We start from the raw sequence: 20905 nt of genomic DNA, 5'->3' as shown, positions 1-20905 counted from the left end.
TGAAATAAAAATGTGGTAACATCATTCTAAAAGATCTAACTTCTTCAATTTTGCTCACCAAAATATAAAGCATTTATGACAGGCTAAGTTTTAAGGAATCCAAATCAAAGAGAGTGATCACCTTTCTGCTTTTATTAATTTCATTGAACATATTGCAACTTTTATTAGTTAACAGAAGTGTGCATTTGAGTTGTTAATTAGTGTGATTGAGTACTCTACAATAAAATTGTTTATTGAATTCCATTACTATATTGGCAGAATTTTAAGGGTTTACTGCAACAATTTATCTTCATTTAAAAGGGTTTATTTTAGGAGCAGAAAATGGTATGGTAAAATACCAAAATAGGATGATATACGATGGCACAACGATCCATGTTTAATGAAACAAGATAGGGCAAGGATGTATTCCCTGTATTTAGCTTAAATTTCTGTTACATGAAGAGCTAGACATCTTTACATTAAAATCCAATTGGGTTTGTAAGAAAAAACGGTACCAAAGCAGGTGCTAAAATTGAGCCCCTTCCAACATCTGATGCAGAGGGATGGTGATGAAAGTGAGCACTTTCAAACTTTTGCTGCTAATAGTTTAAAAGGCCTATGAAAACAGATTTAGTAGTTGTTTGAGTAAGGTATCCTTACTCCCTTCCCTTGACAGATTTAGTTTCTTGCAACTTCTAAAGTATGTTTGCAATCATTAACAAATTTTCAATTGATAGATCAATTTGAAGTATAGCCAATTTTCTTGTTTAAAAAAGCAGACCAGCATTGTAGTCCAATTTTGCAATTACTTTCAATACTTGTGAATGATTTTGGGACTCAAAAATGACATGCACTTGATTGTGAGTTTCTTGCAACACTACATTTGTAGTTTAAAGTAACACTAATGATGGGGGGAAGTGCAGCACACATAAATTAGTTTACCAAAGACACTTTAAACTTAATATATATACAATCATGAATTAAAAGAAAATTATATTTGATTGATGAAATCCAATTACAAACAGAGAAAAAAAATAACTGAATAATATCGATTCATCCAAAGCAAGGGCACTCTTAGCATCACATTTGTGTGCGCCCAAGTAGCCCTTAAATGCCATTGCTCAACGTACAAATGTTGGAGCAAACAGCATTCTCACATCAGTACAAGAAATCAATATGCAGTGCTTACAACATTCTTGTATCATGCTAAACTTGAAATAATTTATTTTACCTTTGCTTGATGTACTATCCATCCGTGGTGAGCGGAATGTCTTTGATTTAGATAAAACTTTTTCTGTTATTGAAAAAAAAAATAACATAAAAATATTCATTAAATAAAAGAATAAATCATAACTCAGAATTCTGCTGTTTCAAGCAATTAGAGTGCTAGTGGCATTAACCCACTGTTATACATTTTTTTCAACATTGGGAATGGTGTCAGACTTTGTGATTTATAGGAGCAAAAGAATTTTTTTTTAACTAGCCAATGTTATCTAAGCAATGTTACTAACATGTATCTATCAGGGGTACAGGTGTTATGAATCAGTGGATAGGTTTTAAGAATTTTTAAAACCAAGTCTGGGGCTCAAATTCCACCTCAACACTAATATCTTATTGACAAGACATTAATCTTCATTTGCCACTCTCTACATAGGAACAAATAGGTATCAGCAGGAAAAAAATCCTTTAATGCAGTTTATGTAGCTCAGCTCAAATGGGATAATTGGAGTGACATACCTTTAGTGAATACACAAAATTTCCAGTATCAATTCTATACTAATCATTTGTCTTAACATACAATAAGTAAGATATTGGAAGGAATTGTTACCTGCAATGATAATGGTATGCCAGTGTCTACAAGAGAGACCAGAGACCATATGAAGTGATCCGAATACAGGTTTAGGAGTAGAGATAGATTGTTTCTTCTTATGACTACCAGAAAGGTCATCACCATGACCTAAACGACCGCTATCAACATGACCAAATGAAAAGATCTGGTTGTCTATAAGGAGAGATTAATCAGGTAAAAGCAAATAGAATGAAAATAAATGAAATAATACAGGCTACTTATCAGTAAAACTTACCTTCACAATATGCTTTTGTCTGAAACTGGTCATTAGACATTTCTATATCATATCATCAGTAATTGCAAAATTCAGCAACTACTCTATTGTGCATACAATTTCACATGGTCAAAAGAACGAAAACCAGAATGTAATTAAGTGTACACAGCTGGTTAAACATAGAATTGCACATCTATTAAATGCTGAATGAATATTAAATATTATTATGGTCATCGTAATTGCCATCATCATCATCACCACCATCACCATCATTGTTAACCCCAGAGGTACAACTTCCCCAGGGAAATCTATGGAGGATACCTTACTCAAACAACTACTAAATATAAGGACAAGTATCCGTACCTAATGCGGGGAGGGGGGAGGGATGGTCAAGCATTTTGAATGGACCTACATGACTTCATCAAATGTAAACTTAATGTTATGAAGAAGGATGTATCTTACCTGTGGTAGCAATGATAGTAAAACCATCTCCACAGCTTGCTGATACTACATGTTTACCAGTAAGAACGCCTTTCACTTCACATATTCCTGATCTTCCTTTGCAATCTCCTACACCTAACTGACCATACTGATTGGAACCAAACATGATCAAACGACCAAAACCTGTAAAACAAGGAAAGAAACTACATGAAAGGGGCTTTGTAGTTCAGGCATTTTAGACCAGGGAAGCTTCTCTTGAAACATCTTGTCAGTGAAAATCACCACCCACAAAAGTCTCAGTTAGCAAAGAATTGGCATAAGTGATGCGGCAAGATATCATATCAAAGATGATTTGGATATGTAGCTATCTTTCTGAAGTGAAGCTGAGGAATGATGGTGTCTACATTCAAATCACAGAGGAAGAGTTAATTGTTCTTTCAGCCATTGAATTGAAAAGGTAATTAGTTGTTTTAAATTCCGCATAAGAAATTATTTAAATATAGAAAGAAAAGAGACCATACTTTTCCAAGAAATAACACCTAAACATAAATTACACTACTAAATTTAATTCAAATGTGTATTAAGTGTGATTAGGTGTGATTGGGTGAGAGAGTACACAGGGCAATAAACTAATATGGTACAAAGTACAACACTGTAAAGTGTAATACCAAGATGCTACTATTCATTCATTTTAAGCATACTCCGGGAAATATTTAAAGAATCATCTTATAAAACCATTATGATGACCAAACAATAAACATGTTCAAGGACAAAAAATAAAATTGTTGATTAATTAATAAATGTGCATTAATTTCTCTCTGTGAAAGAGATAAAAATAAACTACATTTCCAATACTGATCAAGTATCATTCAATTCATTTTGATATCCTCAGTATTGGCACTCCCCCCCCTAAAAAAAATCAAATTTGAATCTAAAATGAAAGAAAGAATATAATAACTCAGATTTGTGTCTCTAATGAAATTTAATATGATCAAATTATCATGTTTCCCTTATGTTACTTACTATCAATAGTAGCAGAGTGTGTATGTCCAGCTGAAATAGCCTTGATATTATATCTGTTAAGAGGTTTCACTAACGTAGGTACATCCTTATAAGGGATATCATAGCACTCCTGTAACCGGAATAGAGAAAACAAATATCATTAAAGCTTTGATTGGTCAACTTCCTGGATTTCATAACGACACATAATTAATTTCATTTCTTTTTTCCCTTGTGTTTTATTGATAGCAAACCACTTGCTCCCTTTACTTTATTTTCCAAATGGTTTATGTGTGAATCACCGAAATGTCCAAAATGAACATTGTTCAACTCAAAATCATTCAATTTCCATACACTACATGGCAATCAGGGAGCTTTCATACATCCAGGGCTGTATCAGGATGTGTTGCAATCAACACCATTCAAAATATCTCACAATTTCACAATTTCATTTCATCCCATCTCAAAAGTACATCTTTCAAAACCATTTGCTTTCTTCAAGTACTTGATTGCATGTTAATGCAATAGGTCCCTGAACTCCTACTCTTGTAGTGCTTCTGCACTGGTTTGCATACAAGCGATTGTTTTTACCTTGACTATTCTCTTCCTGAGACCAGCTGTGACGGTGTTGAATCCTAATCTATTATGTTCATTGCTACCACAAGCATACATCTTGCCATCAGTAGTCAGGAAGAATGACCCTTCAGAACCAGCACAGACTGTCTTGATCTCCTTTTTACCTTGGAATGTTACCTAGATTGACAGAGAGAGCAAAAGCATAAAAAACAAATCTTTTTTGTTTTTTTGTAGTTTTTAAGATTACACAATTCTCTAAATCAGCGGATTGTAAGCAATTTGGGATTAACATGAAAAGTGCAGTATATATAACAAGCACTACAAATAACGAAGATAAAGAAACAGAGACAAAAATAAACAAAGACAAATAGATAGACAGACAGTAATCAATCAAGTATGAGGGGAGACAGCAATAAAATTGAATTGGGAAGACAGAAAGAATGAATAAAAAAAAATAAGACAGAAAAATAGAAAACAGCGGAAACACACAAAGAGGAGTGGGTGGAAGGAAGAAGGAGAGAAGAGAACTAAAACTTAATAAAATTAAATTTTAAGATACCAATAAAAGAGTTCTTTTCCTACTAACAAGCAGTTATATCACCATTGGAAGTGATTGGACAGGCATCTCAAATTCTTACATTACATTTCAGTGACTTCGTAGTTTATCTACGTGATATCTTGTCAGAATCCAAGCTCTCTGTCTAAACAAATTAAGTTACTTTGCATTAATTATGTGGCATTAAATAACATCTAATACATGAGGTGTTATAGCACCAATGTTTTTATTCTTGTTTCACTCCACATAAAAATTCAACATTGTCAGATGCAAGGCTTTCTTCTTTGAAATTAAAATCTCATTTATAATCTAGTGAGGGAAAAAATTATGCAAATGGCCATCTAGTAAGTGTCCCTTCAAACTTGTATGATTCCTCATTACTCTGACAGTGACAGCAGAAATCAATGGTCTTTCACCGGGTGAACATATCAAGGACATGCTGTTACAGTATCTATTCTTAATATCCAATCTTTGAAACATGCTGTTCTTCAGAGATGTTTAATTTTCAAGACTATAAATGGGGTAGAATAGCCAGATTTCCTTTTCTTAATTGCTAGTTTCCACCTGCACTGCATGCACACAGTGTATCATAGTAATATCATAACTATTCAGCAGAACACAGCCATTGCCATCAATATTCATGAACATACATTTTATAAAGATAACCTTTAGACAACAGAATACCCCTAAAAGTGGATTTGTATAGTTGATGATAAAAAAATGCCCTTTCTATTCTCTCTCCTTAAAGTATATATGGTTATTGTTTGGAGCCCAGACTTAGATATATGAATGGCCTCTACTTGCTCCCATATATTCTATAATTGTATTATATTTCTCTCTGTGTGTATTTATTTTTGTTTATGAGGAAACAGATGAATGAAAATTTAAAATAAAATAAAATTATACAATCTATCCTTGAACATAAAAATTCATTCTTTAAGTTTTCTTCTTAAGTTTTTTATTTGCTGTTATTTACTAGGTATAGAATGTTAGAAATGTCATGATTTACCTTCTGAGGCAGTTTACAATCATCTTCAGTGCCAATTCCAAGCCGTCCTGTTTAATAAAAAAAAAAAAAAGAGTCAATGAATCAACGTTTGTTGAAACTATATACTGTAAATACCAATGAAATGTGAAACATATCTCAACTAGCAGGCAGATAAATTATCTCATCAAATTCAATTTATAAACACAGATCAAGAACATTCAACCCACACACTCTACATCATAAACATACATATTAAAATATTGGCACTCTCCAGTGGACATATCACACTGAATTAAAATTCAATCAGAGCATATATAAACGATTGCTTTATGAAGCTCAAAAATCATTTGCCAAATGGAACTTTCTCATACTTTAGGATTAGGTATTCAATATCCTTGATTATTCAGATTTCAGAGTATTTACTAATCAACTGGATACTGGCCAAGACTGAAACAATTTTTTTTATATATCAATGTCTCTATAATCTTGGATGGAAGAATGCCATGTAGCACACAGGGCCTCTACCAAACGTCTCAATTCTAACCTAAATATAAAAGTGTTTGACTAATATGTATTACTAATTATTCATTACAGTTCACACAAGCAGGTGAACAAAAGATATAAGACTCACCAAACTCTCCACAACCCCATGAGTAGACCTGTTTGTCTTGAGTCAGAGCTAAGATGTGATTATCACCACATGATATCTTATCTACAGGTCTCTCGTCAAAGAATGATACCATGATAGGATTCTTCACTTCTTCCTCGTCGTCGTCGTCATCATCTTCAGGTTCATAGTCTTCGCCTCTTCCTAAACAACCATAGTAGTCTGAGCCAAATGTGTATAACTTCCCTTCATCTGAAAAAAAGGAAAAATATATATTAGGCAAAAATACAGTGCACACTATTATTATTATACCAACTAGGTTGCGCTGCTGTTTCTGATGCTGCATATTCAATGAATTAATCCTGCTGGGTACCTATTAACCTCACTGGGTTGAGTGCAGCACAATGTGGATCACTTTCTTGCTGAAGGAAATCATGCCATGGCTAGGATTTGAAACCACAATCCTTTGTTTCAAAGTCCAGAGTATAATACACGGGGCCACAATGTGACATAAAGAGACATTAATCAGTCAGTATTCAAGTTCACACAAATCAAAACATTGAAATTTGTTCTGTCCTATACAGACAAATCTTGAACATGAGTCCATTCCTATCCGGCAAACAGGCACAACATATGACCAACTCTCAGCCTCAAACACAACTTTCCAACTGCACATAGTGGCTTAGTGGTAATGGTCTGCCAAAATATAATTACATAGATTAGTCCTAACACAGACTTAGAGAAAAAGGTAATACAAACTTACTACAATGCACAAAAATAACTACTGTTGATTTGTCATTAACTCTAATCATAATTTCCATGGAGATCTTGATCAAAATTGGCCATCGAGAAATTTAACCATGGAGATACTATCAATGGCAGAGAGATCATTATCTGGTATATCATTTCTCTTCAAACAGAATATTATTGAATAACAATTGAATACAAGAACATTTCATTACTGACCTGTGACGCAAGCGGTGAACTCTTCCCCGCATGATACTGCCTTGACCGGTATACCCTGTAGCTTTTCAACCTTTTTGGGAGCTTTGTAACAAGCTGTATCTCCATGTCCAAGCTGACCAACTAACTCTTGACCACCATGGACATTCTAAACACATGGTCAAATATAAAACAAACAAAAAAGAAATATATGTTGAACCAATGATACACAACAATCATGTAGCTTTCAAAATAATAGAAAAACTTAAAATAAGTCTGTACTATCTGACAATGGTGGATCAGTCTCCAGATGAATAAAGAAATATCAAACAGAAAAGAATCTGATGAAACCTACAGCTGCTGGAGAATATTAAGACACTTCCCAAATTCAGGAATATAATGTATGTTTTAATATGATCCAACAAGTCCCTGAATGGACCAGTTAAATATGACCTTAGCAATATAGGAAATTCAGCAGACTGGTTTAGTCAATTGCCAGTAATATGCAAAAGTCACTAAACTTGAGTCCCTATGAGTTAAACATAATTTCTGGCATGAGGTTCAGTTGTGGAAGAAACGGTCTCCTTATGATTAAAAAATGTGGATTATAATGCAAGAATTAATGTATGCATGCTGTGAGATTTTTAATAACAAAAATATTCAGTTAATATCTCTACTTTGCTGCAAGTCACATGCACTTCACATAAAAATGAAATATGACACTATCTACTAGTAATATACAATTAGTTTGACTGAACATTTTAACAAAGGTTTTAGATGTGCCATATCAATGTTAGGGCATCCAAAAGTAAGCCATTAGCAATTGCTGTTTTACTGAAATATTCCGCCTAGAAACCATGAAGAGACTGAAAAAAGTGAAATCACAATGACATAATGTAAGCCATCCTATAAAGTAACATGATGTACTTACTGCCCAAGTAAAAAGTTCCTTTTCTACGGTGACAGCAGCAAAGTGTGAGTGGCCTGCTGCCACTTGTAATGCTCTGTTTCCATCTTTGAATGCTTCAAGCTTCAGAGGAGTCAGGCGACCCCCACCCCAGTAAAATACCTATAGATATAAGTAACGAAACAAAATATCCCATCAACAATAAAAAATATAATTATTTTCTCTCGTTATCAAATCAATTTGAGGGTAACTCAATTTGAGTTTTAATAACCAATTTAAAAAAAATATCTACTGTATGTCATTTGAAGTACACCTCAATCATTAATTCAAAGGCAATTGGAAACTGGAAGCATTTTCAAATACTGTTACAAAACCTTATACTGGTCTGATTGGACATACTTTAAAACAAAAGTGGAGGCTAGAGCTCAGCTTAATAGCAGCAAATCTCTTTTCAGCAACATTATAATGTGTGAAAAGCAATACGATTGTTTATCAATCATTACCACTGTAAGTAGGTTGATGACAGTATGAAGAGGACAGTACATTAGTCATGACAACAAACTGAAAGGAAAGCTATTTCAAAAACCATTCCAGTTTACATTCATCTAAATTAATCGTTTACAGCTTTTAAATGTTACAATATCAATATGAATATAAAGCAATCATATAAAGATTATGATGGGGAAAATATTGATTTATAGATCATGTCAATGCTGACTTTAAGGTATAGTTTAACTTTGTGAGCAGCCGATTTAAAAAATACTCAAACCAAGATGAAACATGTGTACAAGTGCATGTATTAGAACTAATATACCCTGAAAACAACCATTATTGAGAATGAAAAGCTAAAACTACAAGGCAAACCCCGATTTTGTAAATAAGCGTCTTATAGACGCCTAAATAGTACACATAAATGTATGGGATGAAATTAAGATGGTGTTTCCGGTCGCTTTATATTTCAATTTTTGAAGCACTAAATAATGATTTTCAAACGCAATTTTTTCAGGGCTTCAGTTTTTGTAACATATCACAGACACAGGTGACAAGTGTGACCTTCTAGTTCAGATTTTTTTTAAAAGTCAAACCAATGTTGACCAATCACTTTAATAATGAAAACTACAGGTAGATCAATTAATTTTATAGTAAAGAAAGTGACGGTGCATTGTAAGTGTATCAATTTCAGAACACAGCTGCATATGTGGAGTAAAAATAATGTGATCTAATTATCTATGGTTTGGGTCTATTTATATATGCACCTGGGATCAATGTCAATTACTATACACGTGCACCTATACAGTGCATCCCAGAAAAAATATGAAACAGAGAAGTGACAATGTTTTATCATAACATGGTATAGCATATTGTTTCTTCAAATTTCTTCAGATGCAACTAATGTGGTGCCTTATTTACGAATGAGTGAGTAAAACATATACAGTTGCGCTCAAAAGTTTGTAAATCCCACCAAAAAATGCATTCTTTCGTGTTGAATGTAGACAACAAATATCCAATATTTGGAGAGCTCAAAGAAACAATCTTTATTGAATGTAGTATTTTATCACCTGACTTCACAATTAAATATCTAACACATGGCAACACTTGAACTCTTTAAATATGTTCATTTCCTGGAGGGGTTCATAAACTTTTGAGCACCACTGTAAGAAAGGATATCAAAAGTTGTTTGAACTACATTTATGGCATCAAAATTAAACAAGAAAATCACAAAAGTTCCATATTTTTTAATGATATTGATATACCTCCATCAAAGAAAATATCCAATGAATAACCAACAAAGATTTGATTCTTGAGACAGCTTGAAATTTCATAACTTCATTCAACAAACACATGTAGACTGGCTGCCTACAATAGCAACAATATAGTAAACAATCTGGTTTACGCATGGCTGATCAAGCACTATTTAAGAGATTCATACCTCGCTGTTTGTGAAGGTAACAACTGGTACCGTTTCTGCTTGGAAGCTGCTTTGACTTTTAGCTTTCCTCACTATGCCATTCAGCTCCCAAACCTTCCTTTCTCGTTCTCTATCAGGAAGTGTGTAATGACACAAAAAATGAGTTCCAAATAAATGTAAGTGGTTTGACTTCATAACTAAAATGTTTTTGTTTTTTTGAATTCTGGTAAGATACTCTTCTGTGTAAAATGAAATTGATTATTAATAGGTTGTTAATCATTAATCGCTGGACCAAATCCGTCCTATAATAACACTTAAGATATTTTGCAATGGTTGCCTGTAAACATAATGTCAGGAGCTAATGCTGATGCTCATCTCTTCAAGAGTAATAAAAAATATATATAAGATTTGGCTCTAATTCTTTTCCTGCTAAATATGAAGAGATATAATTAAATAACATGGTTGAGTGAGTACACACTGAAATGAATGGCAAGAAATTGGGTTATGTCTCTTGGGAACATTTTAAATGAACACTTTATATAAAATGAAAGCTCAATTGATCAGGCACAACTTCATGGATAATTTCCATTTTGAACACAGATACACAAAGCTTCTTGTTTATTCATTTGGTGGAAAGTTATATGCACAAAATAACTCTTCAAAGTAACTAGGTTCTTGTCACAAAATTGGTATGCAAAGGTTTTAACTGTCTTTAGTAAACACCCCCCCCAAAAAAAAAAAAAAAATATTATGATAATGGAATAAATAATTAAGATAAAAAATGAATTTTAAAAAAGGAGAAAAAAAACCAAGAAATTTATTAAAAAAGACACCATACCCCTCCCCTCATATATAGATTAATAAATTGATGAATAAAATGGATACATTAATCTAAATATATGAAGAATTATGAAAGAAATAAACAGTCAATTAAGAAAAGAAAAATTAATGAATAAGCAAATAATATATTTCAAAGACTATAAAAGAAACTGAATATTAAAACATGAATACATACAAATTGATAAAGGCTAATGAAAACAAACAAAATAAGATAACTGTATATTTATGTTCAGAGAAAAGGACTCACTTTTTCTTGTCATTCAGCAATGGGTTTGCCATGATTTCAGCAGCACTTGGTCTCTTTTCTGGTTCCTAAGCAGGAAGATTTCAAATGAACTTTGATACTTAATTCACTACTGCATCAGAATTAAACTGTCAAGAAAACTGGCATAGTAACAAGATATACATACATCAACACAATTAACATTACTTAATAGATACTTTCCACATCTCAAAGATTCTTCATAAACCAACAAAACAAAAAAATCAAGAAATATTAAAGGAAAAATATGACTAAATACTTGAAATATATTGATATGGCACTGTTGCTATGCCAACACTGTTCATATGTCAACACCAATTAGAGGTAGAGGGTGTTTTGTTTCCCCCTTGTCAGCCCACACTAGATTTGTCACAAGGTCAGCCAATTCACCCTCATGTGTGGTAGCTATCCTTATAGTAGCTTGTATGAATCTGTCTTCAATCAAATGCCTTCAACAATTACTTTTCCACAAAGTAACAACTTATGTACCGTTCTTTTAAGCACAAGGCTGTCAAAAATTTCACAACTAAACCATAATGACTGTCTTGTGATATTGGTTTGTAACACTATGCACATTTATTCATTTTAGTGCGAGTAGTTCCTAATCTCTTGAACAGGAAAATTATTTTCTACATCAATGACTACATGTACATCCAGTGTCATACCCAAGGATGGGAACTCCATCCCTATGATTTAGGATACCCTAGGCAGCATCCCCTGCACCCCTCCTCTTCTGGAATTGCCAATGTAATAAACATACAAGAGAACAAAACAAAGACAAAAATAACAGTAACTTATGAATAAATAAATTTAGGTAAACATCACAAAATCCTTGAAGTGAGAGGAACAGATTTTACATGTATTCTCTCCTGTTTAGGAAAAAATTGAGATTTTAGACCTAAAAGCAGGACATCTCTATTCATATTTTGTAATTCAAGAAAATTTCTTTATTTCAAAGTAGTACCTTGGCAAGGAGTTGTGTAACTAAGCTGTGCATCTCTTTGCTGTATCTTTCATCAATATCCTCATGTTCCTTCTGTACGATCCCCCATACAACCTTCAACTGGTTCTAAAAGAGCAGGAAAGAAATTGTTATTGATATTCATTTATCTCTCTCTCTCACACATATTTTTTCTACTCAACGATTTATAACTCAACAAAGTAAAAGAGTAAAATCACATTCAACCCGATGATAAAGACAAATTTACTGCATTTAATCATAACTACTTATCAAATGTTTGTACTTAATATCATTCATGAAGTGATTAGAATGGACGCTAAAGAAATCAAACTGTACTTAAATCTCCACATGTATACTTATCACCTTTTTTTCAGAATGAAAAAGAAAATCTCACCGAAGCCTCAAATACTCTTCTGAGAGTGAGAAGTTCATAAAGCACACATCCAATTGCCCATATGTCACTCTTAGCATTGTATCTAGGGGGAAAACATAATACATACTATATGAATATAAAATACTATATACAGTGCGTATCAAAAAAAAGTTTACACTTTGAAAAAATCCTGTAAAATTATACATTTGTAATATGCGGAAGATTTTTCCACATTCTAACCTTGGTACAGATCCATTTAAGCAAAGGACGATATACCTGTCGAAAAATATTTCCGCTTGAGTGAGCACCACTTACTTTTAAAAAGTTAGTGAAAAATGATTTGCGCAGAACTTTGAAATAGTTATGCAAATAAAAGTAGACCTTAATCATGAAGAAAATATGGAATTCAGCTAGTTAAATTGATTTGAAGATATCTTTTACCTTTTTAAACTTGTTTCCTTACCCAAAACACTTCGAAGAGTGCATTGCGCCCCACCCAACTCCCCCACACACCGAGGCCATCCAGACGATATTTGCTTTACAATGAGCTGTGATTTACATGAAATGGCTTAGGCTTGATTTTAATTTGGTAATCATTGTCAAGCTTGGGAAAAGTGTAGAGAAACAAGTATTAAATGAAAAATGAAATGTAAACACACTTTAAATGATAAAAACACAGTTAAAATGCTGGAGATGTCTGAAATAAACTTTTGTTCAGATTCAGTTATGTCCTCAGATCCAGCTGGCACAAAAAGGGTAAAGGTTGTGCTTACTAAATGTTGAAATTTCAATTCGGGTGGCAAAATTGTTACAAAATGCTTGAATTGATCCGTTTTATTTCAATTGACTAAAAGCGCAAGGGAAATGTATGAGAAATGGTGTAAGTTTGATTTCGCCCTTTCCCCTTGGCACAGAGTGAAAACAAGCATTTCTGCGCAAACAAATTTCTGCGAGCTTTACAAAAATGGACAGTGGTCACTCAAATGTAGCATTCTGTCAAAACTTTTTCTTTCATTGGATAGATGAGACCCAAACCCAAGATTATATGTGAAAAAAATACATGTACCCACATGTTGTATATTTTTGAATTTCCAAGGCTTTTTCAAAGTGTAAACTTTTTTTTGATACGCACTGTATACATGTATATAATTAGAAAATACTGAATTGAAAAGCCATAATATTTTATTACATGTATACTGTTGGAACTATTTTGATGGATATTTGTTCGTTCTGGCAGAAGGGCAGTAGATGAGTCAAGCTTGTAACACTCTTATGAATTGATCTGACCATCTAACCAACCACAAGAACAGGGAAAACAATTTTCAATTTCATATAAAACAACTTGTTTGTGGAAAAAATATGTGTAATTACTGAATATAAATTCCACTAAACACAGTTTGTAACTTGCCCTGTGAATATAAAAGAATTTTATTGTAACAATTAAAAACAAATGAAAATTATATTTTCATTGATAGAAAAGACAGAAGGAAAAGTAGCAAATGATAATTTTTTATACTTCACAATACAAAATACTATCATAAAGGTTGCAAGATAGTCATTTGCTTATTTTCTGCATAAAAGAACTGAGGTAGAGAGTAGTCCAACTTGTTGAAACTAAACATGTAAATGAGAGCTATTAGTTCTGCTTTTTCTATAAAAACCAATTGGTAATTCTACAATTTCCTAAGTTACTTACTGCTGTCCTTTTACTAATTCTGGTGACATGTATAATGGTGTCCCAACAACCTGTTTTAAATTTCAAGCACAGAATACATAAAAGTAAATCAAATATTCAAAACATGAACATATTGTATTACCTCATTATGTTTAGACTACCAAGACAAGTTTTTGTAAATGTATAAATAAGAGAAGTAAACAACCATATAAATACTATACCACCCTACCCCCCCCCCCAAAAAAAAAGAGGAAAATCATGTACATGTACATGTAGGTACCGTAGGTGATTTAAATCAGAATTCCTGGGAAAACTTGGGCTGAGAATAAAAAGTTATTATTGTTTATGGTGCAGTCACATTTCCCCTACAGCGGCCGTACGGCGAGTAAAAAATAGCAGTTTTAACATTTGTACTGGGTACCAGCTACATACGTTGTAGGTGGTTTGAATAAAAATTAATAAATCAGACAGACGACTCGTCGTACAGCCACTGTAGGGGAAATGTGACTGCATCATTAACATCACATACAAATAGAGTGGACACACCTTGTTTTATTATTTCCATTTAAATTGATTAAAATAATAATTTTAATACTACAATGTAGAATGTACATAGTAAAAAAAAGAAGGCAACAAAGGTCTCCATTAATCACCGAAGAATTCGAAATGGGAGAAATAAGAAAATTTGCTGCTTACTTCAAATGTCATTATTACATGTATGCAATGAATGAGCCATTAATGAAAAAATTATTTATTGATAAACAAATCTATATTTCACATTCTATGAGCATAGAATGTAAACTCCAGGGTTTTCTTACCGTGTCTGCCATTTTATCATCCCCTAAAACTCTAGAGATGCCAAAGTCTCCAAGTTTTATCAATCCAGATTTCGTCAAGAATATATTGAGTGTCTTAATATCTCTGAAATATATAACAAGTGTTATAAGAATTAAGAAAATTAATAAAAAATTAATATAAGTTAATGTACATTGCTTGGTATATTCTACTAAAAGTGTACAGGCTACAGATGTTTACAACTAAGAACATCATTGATGGTAAAATTGTTAAATAGGTACATGTACATGTATGTCGCACAGACTTACAAAAAAAAATATTTCAAAAGCTACATTTTCATGATAATGAACTGTGTAATATCTATGATGTGAAAATACACATGTAGTGTGCAAACTACAAATGATTACCTGTGAAGGACATCTATTTGATGAATATATGCCACAGCAGAAACAGTTTGGAACAGATACCATAACACCAGCTGAAATGTCAAAGAAAATCATTTATGTTTCCTTCAAAACTACTTTAATACTGTATGACATGACAATGTCCATAGACTGAATATTATCCAAAATGATAAACACGTATCCATAAAATAAAAAAAACATTAGTTTTCTGTATGCTAAATGCTATGGATATGTACAGTAGGTCAAAATTTGTCAATAGTTTAAAAGTGGGGCTACCCATTACAATACTTTAAAATGAGGATAATAATACATATTGATATAGGTATGATTGTATACAATGTACAGGTATAATGAAGGATATTGAATCAATATCCTTCATTATACCTGTACATTGTATACATTGATTAATACCGTAAATGTCAATCACTTCACTCAATTGAAAATTATGATAATGAAAAATGGCAATGAAAAAAAAGCAAAATAACAAGTCAAACTAGTGTACTTTCATTAAGTACTTTTATGACATTGAAATTGTTACAAGTTTTATGACTGAAATAAAACATTGATCAAATCAAAATTACATGTACCATACACATTTACAAAATCTTGTGTATTTGATACAATGGGAATATGACAAAGGTAAAAACCCCAATACCAACAACTACTCTTAGCTTACTGTTCTTACAATGTAGAGTAATATTTATTTTGCTTGGGACACCAGAGTAACCATAACACATTGACAATTGTTAATGGGGTGACATACACTATAAAGGTTATCAAGGTCATTTCTACAAGCTACATATGTACACAACCCTTTTGTATAGATAGTTTGAAAACAAAACAATCACACAAAACTTGAGACAACTTGTTATCAAAACAAAACACCAGCTTTTACAAATTTTGTCTCTGTTTTGCAGCATGTGGAGTGCTCACAAAGATAGACTAACTAGTGTGTAAATGATAAATTATTGGTTTTCTTAGTCTGAACAGGAAAATTGATGGGAATCATTACCTCTTCTTCAAACAGTGTACCATCTTGATGAACAATTTTCTCATAAAGGGTGCCTCCTGAAAACGAATTAATGATTTCATCAATAATTTTCACTTTTAATCCTTTGAAGAAATTGTAAACATAAAGTAATATGAGTGATATAATTTAAAGTATAAATCAGTTAACTAGAATTCTGGTTTTCACATGATGTGAAACAGTTTTTTTTTCATAAACAGTCCAAACACAATGATAATACAACAAAAAATCGATCAATTTTCAATCATTTTGAGGGGAAACACCAACATCATTAATATGCAAAGTTTATTCAAATTCAATCATATTCCAAATACACCTGCAGACAGCATGAACTACAATATATTACAGGTTTACGGCCTGGACCTGAGCTCAACAGTTCTATTTTCTTTCATTGGATAACAATTCTGCACAATGAGAGAAGTACACTATATTTCGTCAAAAAGTGAAAATACCTAAGAATGTTTCCAAAGAATAGGAGTGAAAAATGATGATTCAACGAGCTAGCTCTTTTGTTTGGTACTTGAGAAATATTCTGCTACTAGAATGCCAAACATGGCAAATTTGCTTTCTCACTGGAACAACTTAGTACAACCATCTAAAAAGTCCTATATCTAACATAATTTGATGCAAGAGAGAGAATCCTCATTCTCATATGAATAGGGAAATGAATGATACAAAGGATGGTGGTCATATGAAAATACAGCTCTCCAGTAGCAGTATTAGTACTAACTACTTTGGAACAGTATATTTTTTGCTTATTTGAAGTTCACTTTCATAAGCTTTATTTTGGATTGACTTTCAGTCTTTGATAATCTTAAAAATCAAGGAAAACGCATTCAATTATTCATAATAAAAAATGAACATCAGTGTCAAATGTTTTGATAAAAATAAAGCAATTACTCTATTCATATTTTGTATATTTCAAAAGTTACAAGTTGCACTGTTTGTTCCACAAAATTTATTGATAGTGCAGTAGGTTTCACAGTACACCATGTATCTTTCTTGGGCAAGTGTTGGTCCTGAAAAGGACCACCCAAACTTAACTGCTATGCTGACCTGTATTCAAATGTATTTTTGAATGAACTCACCATTGGCATACCAGTATACCCAGTTGTTGTGTGTCTGGATGATCAATTTTAGAAAGTCATTTTGAAAAATTTACAAGCGAAGTTTCATCAATTTTTAGTACAAACTATTAGGAAATATCATAGAGAAAAAAATAGAAGATCCAAAGACAAAAAAGAAGGCTTCAAAAATATGTCCGAACACCCAACCCCCCTTCCTACTCTATTTCAATAAAGAGTGATGGAGTTTGGGTGGTCCTTTTCAGGACCCACACTTGCCCAAGAAAGATACATGTTGACATGGTGTACTGTGAAACCTACTTACATTATTCTTCTTTGCCATGGAAACCTTCAGAAGTTACATAATTAACTTATTCAAAACCAATGTAAATACATAACCGGGTACTAGTAATGTACATTAGAGTGAAGTAGACTGGATGGGAAATTTAAACACTGAACATGAAATGAACTGCTATTCCTGCTGCACTACCAGTCACAATTCTTTGACTACCTGTATCTATTGCTCTCTGGTGAAACAGGTAAACAGGTAGTCAAAGAATTGTGACTGGTACTGTATGCTGACCTGTATTCAATATTCAAATTCAAATGTAATTTTGAAAGAACTCACCATTGGCATACTCCATTTCAATGAAGAGTGATTGTTCATCCAAGAAATGATTGAAATAAGAGATTATATTTGCATGATTTAACATTGAGAGGATCTCTATTTCATTCTGAGCATCATACATGACTCTCTCAGAGCAACGTGTCAAATTCACCTCCTTCCATACCACCAACGAATTGTCCTAAAAATAAGAAATGCACACATCGTAAGGACAGTGAATTTCTGAACTTTTTAACACACAAATCAAAACAGAAAATCCACTTAGTTCTTTAATTTTATCTGAAACAATGACATGAACTGTAGATATCCAATAAAGAAGTAATGTGCATCCAATAAATTTCACCCATGTCAAATATTTTCTTGATTATAAATATGTCATATTCCCAATCATTTCTAAGTTAATTTTTTAACATTTGATTTTGTATGCTACACAAAAATGGAGTGTTGTGGAAGGACATAATAGTGTAAAATCCCACCAACAATTTAAAATTTAACTTGCTTATTTAGAGGCTAATGAGTAAAATGGAGCTGGAGGAGATTTTTGGCTGCTGTTGTTGCTGCCCCTTTAAAATTTTAAACAATCCAAATGGAGCCGAAAAGACCATGGTGTGAATATACGGTATGGTCCCCCAAGTCTGCACAGTTGAGCATGATCGGTTCATCACGGACGGACATTTGATAGATTTTGAAAGTTTTGAAGGCTTGTAACAAATTAGGAATAAGATGAACAAGGTTCCTTTGTGTTTTATAGTGAAGGGTAGGACATAGTATGCTGAATGATTAAAAAAGTTTGTTGCCATGGTTACCTACAAACACAGGTATCCACTAAATGTGCCATATCACGGACGGACAAGATAGAAATGTGGTTTTTAGAATTTTTGTACATTTTTATTGTTTCTATCTAAACAGCTTTACATGGACCAATTATTGTTAATGCACCTAACACTCGGGTATGTCAGCTTCTATGTTCAGCATATTGAATTCTTAACCAATATCAAACTTCCGAGAGAATTGCAAATATTTTCCATCACGGACGGACATCATGGACGGACATCACGGACGGACACAATTAAAATACAATGGAAGTACTCTGTAAAAAGTTCTTAGTACTTTTTTGGTAAACAAATGCAATTGTTTTGATGATTTGTACATATTTTAATAATATTAAACAGTATTAGTTGCACAATCAAGTTGCTACAACTTCAATCAAGTTGCTGCAACTTGATTTAAGATGTAGCAACTTGATTTCTATGCTAGACGCACAGTATAATCTAGACATACCATTGCTCTTAACACATTTCTTGTCAAAATCGAACGTAAAGAATAGGTGATGTACAACTGTATAATAAAAAAATAAAAAAACGTAAAAAGCCATTGATATGCAGGCAGAAAGGAGCAAATTCACATGACAGTCCTTTTACTTTCAGAAGATGTTAGTATTCATAGGGAATTAGCAAGTGAAAAGACTTTAAATGAAAAATTGACATCCTGGTTCTTCCCGCATACATTTTTTACATAGTTTTTGTGGCTCAACTTACCCCAGACGATGGCACAACTTACCCCACAGATGGGGCAAGTTGAGCAATTTGACATCCTTTTTTTCAAAGGTCACAATGACATTCAGCGTGGGGGTAGAACGTTATATATAGGTGAAAAATATTTCCCAAGAATCAAATTTAAAGGTAAGGTACTTATTTCTACAATATTACTAGTCATATCAATTCTAACGTGCAAAATGCAAAAAGTGTCACAACTTACCCCGCCTTCCCCTGTTGTCTATTTAAAGTGTAGAATACAAGTAGGTTCAAAATCAACAGCTAGTTGATTATTGATCATGTTGATACAAGTATTTTTATGATCATGATGATTTTAGGCATTAATTTTCCAAGAGCAAAGATGTTTTTTTAAGGTCCAAAAGCTAAATCTAAAAGATTAACAGGTCACTGATCCTTATGCTTGTTTGTTGGATCAACACTTGTCAGGGGCTCTCTTTAAATCCATCTTTTGCATATATCAAAGCGGAGACACCCCATAACATCAACAGCCCTCATGTATTTAGGCCCTGACCGAATCCAAAATTGAAATTGATATTCCAATCCAAAGCTTAACTTCTAAACACTATATTGCAAGCTTTATGCATTTTCACAGTTTACCAGATAAGCGATTTGCTTAAAATTAGCTCCAAAATGGACTTCGAAAAAAGGTATTCATGTAATTTTCACAAACCTATGTTCTGTTAGAAGCATTGTGAATCCATAAGTTTGTACATGGAAAAATTGATTTTTCTGCTTATCAGATTATGCATTGCATTCTACTTCTTCTCCATCACTTTCTGCAAGCTTGAATTGATGAAATCTACAGCTTTGGACTTGTTCTTGCCATACTTTGTTTCCCGCTTTTTTGGCATATACATGTACATGCAGCTTTTCAACTCTATCTGCATTCCAATAATGCTTAACAATTTTCCTGACAACAATATAGCCCCAATAACGGCCAAACAAAGATATCACAAAAAATTGTGAAGAGTTGTAGGCTTATTCCATTTGAGTTCTGAGTAATTCTCAGAGCCATTTTTCACTGCAATTAGAAGCTAAAATTAAACTCATAATCTGCTCAGCAAAGTTTCTCATTTGCATATATGAATCTTTCCACAAGTATTTCACTCGTCCGTCCGTGATGAAATTAATGTCCGTCCGTGATCATTTTTCATTGATTTATTAAATGCATAAAATGTATGGATTTTAGCTATGTTCAAATAAAATGATGAACAGTGTCCAGTGAAATACTTCTACACACTTTTATTTCTGTTTCTATTCTGATAAAGAATAAAAAGCTGAGTCCATAGACATTATCCTAATAAAAATGATCACGGACGGACGGAAATGTTAACATCTACAAGGAAAGTTTACTTC

At 32.8% G+C, this 20905-nt stretch overlaps 1 protein-coding gene across 2 annotated transcripts in view; it reads right to left on the bottom strand.

The window, feature by feature from the left end:
* LOC121419189 (serine/threonine-protein kinase Nek9-like) overlaps positions 1 to 20905 on the bottom strand; it is a 31958-nt gene that overhangs the window by 7167 nt on the left and 3886 nt on the right. For both annotated transcript variants that reach the window (XM_041613542.1, XM_041613541.1), the window contains exons 2-19: positions 17997 to 18174; positions 16290 to 16345; positions 15281 to 15351; positions 14897 to 14999; positions 14100 to 14149; positions 12425 to 12506; positions 12034 to 12138; positions 11055 to 11119; positions 9989 to 10097; positions 8083 to 8220; positions 7176 to 7320; positions 6234 to 6461; positions 5624 to 5670; positions 4074 to 4235; positions 3507 to 3615; positions 2505 to 2666; positions 1808 to 1981; positions 1211 to 1273 (exon numbers count right to left, since the gene is read on the bottom strand). In XM_041613542.1, coding sequence (XP_041469476.1) covers positions 1211 to 1273; positions 1808 to 1981; positions 2505 to 2666; positions 3507 to 3615; positions 4074 to 4235; positions 5624 to 5670; positions 6234 to 6461; positions 7176 to 7320; positions 8083 to 8220; positions 9989 to 10097; positions 11055 to 11119; positions 12034 to 12138; positions 12425 to 12506; positions 14100 to 14149; positions 14897 to 14999; positions 15281 to 15351; positions 16290 to 16345; positions 17997 to 18174 — 2047 coding nt within the window. The remainder of the gene's footprint in view (positions 1 to 1210; positions 1274 to 1807; positions 1982 to 2504; positions 2667 to 3506; positions 3616 to 4073; positions 4236 to 5623; positions 5671 to 6233; positions 6462 to 7175; positions 7321 to 8082; positions 8221 to 9988; positions 10098 to 11054; positions 11120 to 12033; positions 12139 to 12424; positions 12507 to 14099; positions 14150 to 14896; positions 15000 to 15280; positions 15352 to 16289; positions 16346 to 17996; positions 18175 to 20905) is intronic.

The sequence above is a fragment of the Lytechinus variegatus genome, chromosome 7 (genome assembly GCF_018143015.1).
Source record: "Lytechinus variegatus isolate NC3 chromosome 7, Lvar_3.0, whole genome shotgun sequence".
NCBI lineage: Eukaryota > Metazoa > Echinodermata > Echinoidea > Temnopleuroida > Toxopneustidae > Lytechinus > Lytechinus variegatus.
This window is presented reverse-complemented; position numbering and strand designations above follow the sequence as displayed.